We start from the raw sequence: 9,455 nt of genomic DNA on the forward strand, positions 1-9,455 counted from the left end.
CTTGACCAACAGCTCTGGATCCTAAGGCCAAAAGGAGTGTAAAATGGGCAGGACAGCCCAGCCCAGCTGACCACAACTGCACATCTGGGGAAATGCCCACGATGTGCAGGGCTGGTGAGTCATCTAGAGAGCAGGTGACGGCCCACACCTTCCACGTGTCCTGGTGATGCCTGCGAGGAGGGGTGCTTACCATTCCTGGGCTGGGCCCCTGGCAAGACCATGGTTTTGCCCCACTTCCTGATGGGTGAGGTCGGAGGGGGGCTGTGGCTTTAATCAGGTTAAGCAGACCCAGCAGTGCACATGGCCGGGCCGGCCTCTGCCAGGTGCCTCCCACTCCTCAGAGCAGCGCTTCCGTCTGTGCTCCACCTCCTGCCCTGACAACAAGGCGCAGGGCCCCTGGCAGCCCTCTAATCATCTCGGTGGCAGGCGGAGCACGTCCAGCCCAGTCTGGCTTTCCCTTTATCCTGTGAGTCCTGGTGAATAAACAAAGCCCCGATATCCAAGAAGGCGACGATAATAGGAAGTCAGTCTGTTCGCTCTGCTGTCTGCCCACCCTCCCTCCCTCAGCTCCCATCGCCCACTGGGCCCATGAGCAGACAGATACGTCAAGGGTTGAGGTCCTGGGCCTCCGAATGGGCACTGCCTGAGGAAGCAGCACCACGTGTGCTCTGAGGCCTGGCCAGGAGCCGCAGGGATCCGGTGGGGGGACGGAGGTGGGAGCAGTCAGCAGACAGCATTCCATGCCGCCTTGCCTTGTCCTCTCGCCCCACCCCACCCCGACTTCCCCACCTTCCTCGCTTTTAACTTAAGAGGCACAGATTTTGTGCAATGACAAGGAAAGGGAACATTCAGTGCCAGGCTTTTAATTACAATTGCTTTGGGCTGCTGGCCTCCACGCCAAATGGTCACATGGAGAGCGTTTTATCACACCACAAAGCCGAAGGATCCAGTCTGTGGTGTGTGCACGCGGCACCTGGTGAGGGTGGGGCTGTGTTCCCACAGGGAAGGGCTGGGCCCGGTTCGTCCAGGCGCAGCGGAGCAGGGCTGGCTGAGTGCAGCCTGGGCTTAGGGAGGCACTGGGCTGCATGGAAAGGTTGCGGGGCCCTCCCAGCAGGCCCTAGGGAAGGCCTGTAGTCAGGGAGGAGGGGTTTTGGGAAGAAGGCCAAGCTCTGGAAGGAGGATGAGGACCGATGGCACTGTGAGGGACAGCCGAGGGAGGAACACAATGAGAATCTTGTCCCCGACGCTACAATTTACAGAGCGCTTTCCACTTTCTTGAGCATGCTTAATCCTCACATCAATCCCGTTTAGGGGACACAGCTCAGAGAAGGGGTGTTACTTGCTCAGAGTCAAACAGGTAGAAAACCAGGACCGGAGCCCTGGCCTCGCACTGCGTCCATAGCGGTCAGGGCTGGTCCCCCAGGAGCCAGAGGAGCAGTCCAGGCAGAGAACGGGTTGCACCCCCTGGAGCCACAGGGCAGCCTCGCTCAGGGCAGCACCGTGGTGACGCTGGTGACCACCACGTGCTCTGAGACTTTGGAGACGGAACACCGGCTCTGCAAGGACAAGGACTTGTGCCTGGCAGAGGAGCGGGGGCTGGGGGTCCTCAGAGAGCCGCGGGGACCCAGGCGGGGCAGGCAGCAGGAGAAGGCGGCTTTGAACTGCTCCCGGAATTTGCCTTGGTTGGGAGACAGAAGACACAGCCATCAGGAGAGGGATGCAGCAGGAAGCTGCCTGTGAGGGGGTGGGAGGGGAGGGTGGAGTGGGATGGAGAGAGCCCCAGAGCCACCTCATCACTGCCAGGGAGAGAGAACAGAGGCCGGGAGCAGCTTCCCAACGAGAAATGCAGTTTTTATCTGATTCCTTGACTGCGATTCCAGAGCCCGGCTCTGACTGAGTAAACCTGGTGTCTGGCTCAGGGGCCTCAGATCATCTCTGCCCCCCTGGGCCTGCAGGTGGAGGGGCTCAGGGCTCACGGAGGCTTTCCCATCTCTGTCCCCTGGTAATGAAGATGACAGCAGCAGCAGCCCTCACACCAGGCACTGTGCTGGTGCCTCAGCACCCTGGCAGCCTGAGGTCCTTTACCCTCACTTCATAGATGAGACACAGAGGTGCAGGCTTGCCCAAGGTCACCAGCTAGCCGTTGGCCCTGGTTCTGACGCGAAAGCCTTTTGTCTAAATGGGAAGAGTGAGTGGGGAAGGAGGGACTACCACAGCCACCTTGTTCAGCCAGGGCACCAGGGAGACAGATTTTTTCCGGAACTGAAGCCTCCTTGATCATGTTTCAGCGTCCCACCGGCCTTCAGTGCCCAGCAGAGGGCCTACCTCGCACACAGTAGGCGCTCAGTCAATGTAACCGCAAAGGAAGGCCCTGTGCCTGCTGCAGCGTGCATCTCTCTGTTCTCTCTGAGCTGGAGACCACCTGGCCAGCCTTTGTTGAGTAATTCTTGGGTCTAATGAGGGTTATTGACCCCAGGTCCCTTTCAGCCTTTTCTGGAAGATTATTTGTGTCCAGGCCTGAACAGTCATCTGGACCAGTTCTTGAGGCCGTAAGTCAGAGGTCAGGTGAGTCACCCTTTTGCTGGGCTGGGGGACTGTGTGGAAACGGAGGTGGAGGGCATGGGAAGTGCCGGACAGGAGAGAGGAGGCCCAGGTTGGGGTTGGGGACCGGGAGGCCTGGATTTCCAGAGTGGGGAGCAGGAGGACTGGTGCTGGAGGAGGGTGGATCCAGGGATAGGGCCCCACCCGCCAAACTCTGGCCCCTCTGTCAGTGTGTGTCTAGCTGGGCATGGGGAAGCCCTCTCCCGGCCCTGGACTGCCTCTGCTGGTGATGCCTGGAGCCCCGACGATGCCTTGATTACGCAGCCACCCCTCAGGCCCTCTTCCCACAGGCCTGCTTCCCTCTGGAGCCTGTTGACCAGGCTGATTGGAGGGCCTGCTGTGCACACACCTGGTGGGGGTGGAGACGAGCTGTCCTACTACTGCCCTCCCCACCCACTCACTGGTCTGCATAATCTGCAAACCTGAATCCTGGGTGCTGGTCAGCTTCCTTCGGTCACAGTTGGGACTGTGGCCGGTCTCCCACTCAGACCAGGACTCCTGGGGTTAAGTCCTCCCCCTGAGTGGGAGTGACCAGAGCAGGGTCATGATTCCCAGGAAGGAGTAGGTATGGACCTCCCTCCCCGCCATCCTTTATTTGGCCTGGATTGAGGATGGGGAGACTATTGCCCTGGGGACTGTTGCTGCCCTCGGCCACTCTGCCTCCCCAGCCCACTCACCACTGAGGAAGTTGTAGATGATGGGGTTGGCCGCGCTGTTGGCGTACACCAGCCAGTGGGAGAAGGTGAAGCAGGCGTAGATGGCTTCTCGGTCGCTGGCTTGGTGGAACATCCCGAACACCCTAGGACCGCGGAGAGGAGTCAGAAATGGGGCAGACGTGTGTATGTGTTTACGCTCATACGCTACAGGGCGAAAAAGTACAGGAGTTCCTTCTGCCCCTTCCGTCCACCCCTTCCCTGGGCCTCTGGGTCTGGGGTCTTGACCACAGTTTTGGGTTCTTGAGCACAGAGTATGACTGGAGTGGACCTAGGGGCAGGCACCAGGGCACATCTGCTCAGTCACCGGCTATTTGACCCCCTGGGTCTCCCCATCCATGTTCTCACCCATCCTCACAGCAACCTGATGAGTCATAGACACGCCATTTTTTAAACAGGCTCAGGGAAGTCAAGGGACTGGCCCAAGATCACTCAGCCAGGAAGTGGCCACGCAGAAACTCTCACTGAGATGTCTCATGTCAAATAGTCTGTGTTCTTTCCCAGCACCCCGCGGCCTCTCGCTCGCCGTGCCCTGTGCTCCCTCCGCTCAGCGTGCCATCCCTCCCTTCAGGTCTCTGCCAAGTGTCACTTCCTCCTAGAGGTCTTCTTTTAAAAACATATGCTATTTTTAAAAAGATTAAAAAATAAAACCACCAGCCCCTGTCACCACCACTCTCTATCCACTCTCCATATTTTTTTCTTCGTAGAAATTGTCACTGCCTGGCATTATATATAATGCATATTTATTTCTCTCTCCCATTGGATGTGGCCTCCGCGAAGGCAGGGATTCTGTACTGTGCGCTGTTCACTGTGTTCCCAGCCCTACCATTTGACGAGTGAGTGAGTGAGTGAGTGGATGAAAGAATTTTCACAGTAGCCCTACGAGGCCAGGACTGTTACTATCACATGTTACAGATGAGGAGACTGAGGTTCCAAGAAATGACCTGCCCCAAGGTAATACCATAGCTTTGGGGTTAAGCCAGGTCTTTTTCCAAAGCAAAGACAGCGCCTTCCTCTGACCCCATAACCATCTCCTCACCCCTAACCTCGCCCCGAGTGCTCTCACCTCTTAAGGACATTGAGGACGCTGATGGGCAGGTAGCAGAGGGCAAAGACCAGCAGCACCACCATCAGCATCTTGGCTGTCTTCCTCCGAGCGCGCATCTGCTTCACCTCGGCCAGGAAGGCCCGGGCCCGCGGTGGGGGCTCTGCGCCCGGGCCCTGGCCCTGCTCCTCCGGCTGGTCTGAGGGCCGCTTCCAGTTCCTCACCAGGGCCGATGTGGTGCCCGGGATCTGTCCAGCACACAGAGACAGCGGTGGTGGGAGGAGCTCCTCGGAGGTCCGGCCCTTTGCTGGGCTCTGCTTCGGGCTGGACCCTGGGGCAGGTGGAGGTGGGCGAAGGGAACAAACCCTTGCAATAGGAAGGAACCTAACATTCATAACAGAGACCAACACTCTGGACTGAGTGTGAACACCTGCTTTCATTTCCCATTGGCTCATGGGGAGGCCGCCCCAATTAGGCCTTTGGGGAAGATATTATCGGCCCTTGGTTACAGATGAGGCAGGGGACCCTTGGCAACATCCTCCCAGCACCCATCCATCCTCATGGGGTTACCTCCATCTGTGGTGGTGGGGTGCAGGTGAGTCTTGTCTCCTCCTGGCCCTGCCTGCCTGTGGGGAAGCCTCGGCAAGGCTGAGCCAGGGAACAGCATGGACTGGCCTGGCCTCGGAGCACAGGTCCCAGCCTAGCTCGGCGCCCATAGGCCTATCGTGGTCCAGGCTCCTGGAGCAGCCACAGATGCCCTCGGAGCCCCTCCCACCGCTAGACACCTGAAGCTCCCCCCAGAAGGCATGCGGCCAGAGTGCAGGAAATGGGGCCGAGGGCCGCTCGGCCATTCCTGAGCTATGCGACCTTGCTCAGCGCGCTGTCCTTTCCCGGGCCTTGGCTTTCCTGTCTGTGAGATGAGAGAGCGACTGCTGCCCTCTTGACTGGCGGCTGTGAGGAGCAGGTGGCATGTGTTGGTGGACGGAAGGCTGGTCATGCTCTGGCCTGCATGCTCTCACTGCCCAGACACTGGCCCAGGACTCACTCCTGCTGGTGCCAGGGGGCCTCTGAGCACCCCCAGCCCCCACAAAACCTGCGGTGGGTCAGTGTGTAATAGAGGAAAGAAGGCAGGCCCTGGGCCCAGAAAGTCCCTGCCACTCATTGGCTGTGACAAGCTGGCTGCCACTACTCAGCGCCTGTAAAGTGGAACATTGCTGCTCTGGTTAGACGGTCGTGAAGACATTGTGAGCAAAGTGCGTGATTTGGCAAGCGACACGGAGGTGCTGCTGTTGTGGCGTTGAACTGAGCACCGGACCCCAGCGATCGCGGACTGAGAGCCTGGCCTCCCCGCCCTGGCTGAGGGGTTTGGGGAAGCCACTTTGCCTCTGAGTCTGCTTTCTCCTATGAAGTTGGGGATCGTATATGGTGGTTAAGAGGATCCGAGACTGGCTGGAAGTGCATGAGACAGCCAATGGCAGCTCCTGATACTGGAAGGTGTTCATTACTGTTCAGCTCCAGGGTCGGCTCTGCCACTTCAGCCTTGCGTTTGAAAGTCCCTGGGCCTTTCCTCTCTCTGGTGGCAGCCAGGATGGCATGTTCTGAAGGCAGAGGACTGTCTATTCCCTTAGACCAGTGCCCTATCCCCTCCCAGCCCAGGCAGTGACACCAGAGTGGGCCTCACCTGGCGACCCCAGAGCTTGCGGAAGATCTGGAAATACGCCATGGCCATGAGGCCCAGCGGGGCCAGGTAGGTGACAATGAAGAAGCAACTGTGGTAGATCTTGGCATAGAGGTCATCTGCAGGGGCCAAGAGATGCAAAGGTTGGGCCCCAGCCTGCCTTGCGTAGCAATGCCACCTGACCGCGGCGACGGCCAAAGCAGGCAGCTGGGCCCCACGAGGGCACCTTGGCAGAGAGACCCTGGAGTTGCCCAACCTGAGGGTGTTCATCCTGAGGGACCCCTAGCAGATATCTTTACCAGAGGAGGTACCCACCCTGAAGGTATCCTCTAAAGTGTCCTCTCAGAGACACCCGCCTGGGTGCCCTGGCAGCTGCCTGCCCCAGGAGATGTGCCCCAGAGGTGCCCCCTTCAGAAGTGCCTGCCCAAGGCTACCCCCATTACCTGCCCAGCGTTCATCGCAGACAGAGAAGAGCCGGGTGCGGTTGGCGAGCTCGGGCAGCACACTGCTGCATTCCATGACGGCAGCCTGGGGCACCATGACAGCCAGCGACACAGCCCAGATGCCCAGGATGGAGCCACGGGCACGCCGGGCTGTGCTCTTGAACAACAGCGGGTGGCAGATGGCATACCAGCGGTCCAGGGCGATGAAGCTGAGGGTTAGCACTGCCACTGACACAGACACGGCCTGCCCCATGGAGACACCCTGTCAGTCCTCTCGGGGGCCCCCCAGAGATGGGGAGTGGGTGAGGGGCTCACAGCCCAGGTGCAGGGCACCTCCTGGCCCCACCACTCACTGACTTGTGAGATTTGGGCAAATCACGCACCCTCTCTGAGCCTCACCTGCGAAGTGGGAATATACCACTCGCCTGGCAGGATTCTCATGGAAAGAAACTCAATCACGGATAGAAAATGTCTAGCTCGAGACTTGGCACAGAGTAGGTGGTCCCTGCATGTGTCCGCACATGGCTGTCTGTGTCTGTGCCTGTGTGGGGGGGTGGGGGTCTCTGTAGGAGTATGCGGGGCTAGGGCTGTGTGTGGGTCTCTGTAGGGGTATGTGGGGCTGGGGCTGTGTGGGGGTCTCTGTAGGAGTATGTGGGGCTAGGGCTGTGTGTGGGGGTCTCTGTAGGAGTATGTGGGGCTGGGGCTGTGTGTGGGGGTCTCTGTAGGAGTATGTGGGGCTGGGGCTGTGTGTGGGGGTCTCTGTAGGAGTATGTGGGGCTGGGCTGTGTGTGGGGGTCTCTGTAGGAGTATGTGGGGCTGGGGCTGTGTCCTCCAGTGTCGGGCTGATGGCCTGCTCTTGCTGACAGTAGAGAATGACACCACCCATGTGCTGAGCGACCGTGTCCCGTCTGAAAGGCAAGTCTGAGGGTCCCTGAGACTTCAGGAAGGCCATGGTTTCTGTACTTGGTGTGACAGGGTGATGAGGGTCACCGGGCAGAGCTCACCTGTAGGTAAGGGATGACCTTGCAGAGGGCATGGCCGAAGAGCCAGGACTCGGTGATGTCCACCAGCAGGCTGGCTGGCAGGCAGATGGCCGTCACCAGCACGTCCGCCAGGGACAGGTTGACGATGAAGTAGTTGGTGACGGTCCTCATGTGGTGGTTGCGCCACACGGCCAGGCAGACTGCGGGGTGGGCGGGATGAGGGAAGCGGGAGGCAGAGCCATGCCCATCCCAGCTCACAGCCCATCAGCGAGCCCCCCTCCCTGCCCCCCCACACACTACCCCGCACCGCACCGAGGCAGAGGCTGGGGTGAAGAGGAGAGGAGCCGGGCCCAGGACTCCTGCCAGTCCCCAGGGGAATCCCGCAGCACCACAGGGACGCATGGACCTACCCAGCGTGTTGCCCACCAGGGCCACGAGGAACACGGCCACGTAGGCGGCGATGAGCACCCACTCGTACTGCTTCGGGAACAGGTAATCGCGCCACAAATAGCTGAGAAACTCATCTTCATAGTCAGGAGGCACCGGGGACGGTTCCCTGCTGCCAGTGGGGCCCCCCAACTGGGCCCCCGGGGTGGCCGAGGGCTCCATGAGCTCAGAAGCCGCTGCGGCCGAGGTCCATCATGGCCTCCACAGGCCTCAGGGAACCCGGAGCCCTGCACCCTGGTCTTTTGGGGTCCCAGCCCCAGATCTGAAGGAAGGGAGGGAGCGAGGAAGAAAGGAAACATTAGGGAATGTGCCGGGCAATTTGCATATAAACTCCCTCTTAATCCCCTAAGCTCTGTGCTGTGGGTTTGGTGGAGAGGGACAGACCTGGCTCCGTCCAGCCTCGGTTTCCCCATCTATTCAGTGGAGTAATGACCACACCGACCTCACGGGACTGCAGTGGGGGCAATGAGCTCTAAAGCATGCCCAGTGCTTTACCCAGAAGCAGGCGCGGAGCGGCTTCCCCATTATTAGAGAGCCCTGCTTTGACGGGAGGAGGTAGAAGCTCAGAGAGGTTGAGCCCGTCGCTCAAGGTCACAAAGCTACTATGCCAGGTCTGTTTGAATCCACCAAACCACAGATTTGAGAGACGAAGCCATCCGGTTGCAAGTATTCTCCCCTGAACAGTTCACAGGCCTGAATTTTTGGTTGGAAAAATAAAAGGTCACCGAAACCGGTTTGGCTCAGTGGATAGAGCGTCAGCCTGCGGACTGAGGGGTCCCAGGTTCGATTCCGGTCAGGGGCATGTACCTGGGTTGCGGGCACATCCGCAGTGGGAGATGTGCAGGAGGCAGCTAATCGATGTTTCTCTCTCATCGATGTTTCTGGCTCTCTATCTCTCTCCCTTCCTCTCTGTAAAAAATCAATAAAATATATAAAAAAAATAAATAAAAGGTCAAGGGAGGCTTTAGAGACCCAGGCCCCGCCCACTACACCTGCCAGACCCTCCCGTGTGGACACACACACACACACACACACACACACACACACACGGTGGAGCAGAGGTGCAGGGGGAGCTGGAGACCTCTCTGGAAGTGGGGAGAGAGCCCCTCTTGAATCCCCGAGGCCGCTATGCGCTCCGGCGGCCGCCAGGGGTCGCTGGGGTCCGGCGCGCAGGACGCTCCCTCCATTCATAAATCCGGCCTCGCTCCCCGCCCCTCCTCTCTGGCTCAGACCCTCCTTCTCCGAGGCTGAGCAGGGAGGACCCCGGACTTGTGAGGGAGGTTGCAGGGGCCTGGAGACCCCTGGGAGAGGGGGAGGGAGCTCCTTCATATCCCCACCGAACATCGGCGGACCCACTCCCTGAGCAGGACCTCCCTGCACCCCGGGAGCTGTGAGGGGCTGCAGGGTGCGGCGAAGGGGGGCAGCGCTTTAGGGGTTTTGCAGGAGGAAGCCTGCTGGGGTCTCAGCCTCCCAGCCCCAGGCTATTCCCCGCCCCCAGACTCTTGGCTTCTGCCGAGAGTTGTTTGGAACCCCCACCCTGGGTCT

General features: G+C 59.6%; 1 protein-coding gene across 1 annotated transcript; it reads right to left on the reverse strand.

The window, feature by feature from the left end:
- Positions 1 to 1,487: 1,487 nt before the first annotated feature.
- HCRTR1 (hypocretin receptor 1) lies at positions 1,488 to 8,072 on the reverse strand. The gene is made up of 7 exons (XM_059690416.1): positions 7,874 to 8,072; positions 7,485 to 7,663; positions 6,481 to 6,724; positions 6,041 to 6,156; positions 4,381 to 4,607; positions 3,279 to 3,400; positions 1,488 to 1,678 (listed from the first exon to the last, which is right to left on the reverse strand). The coding sequence occupies exons 1-7, from the start codon at positions 8,070 to 8,072 to the stop codon at positions 1,488 to 1,490; spliced, it is 1,278 nt and encodes a 425-aa protein (XP_059546399.1).
- Positions 8,073 to 9,455: the final 1,383 nt, after the last annotated feature.

This window comes from Myotis daubentonii, chromosome 3 (genome assembly GCF_963259705.1).
Source record: "Myotis daubentonii chromosome 3, mMyoDau2.1, whole genome shotgun sequence".
NCBI classification, from domain to species: Eukaryota; Metazoa; Chordata; class Mammalia; order Chiroptera; family Vespertilionidae; genus Myotis; species Myotis daubentonii.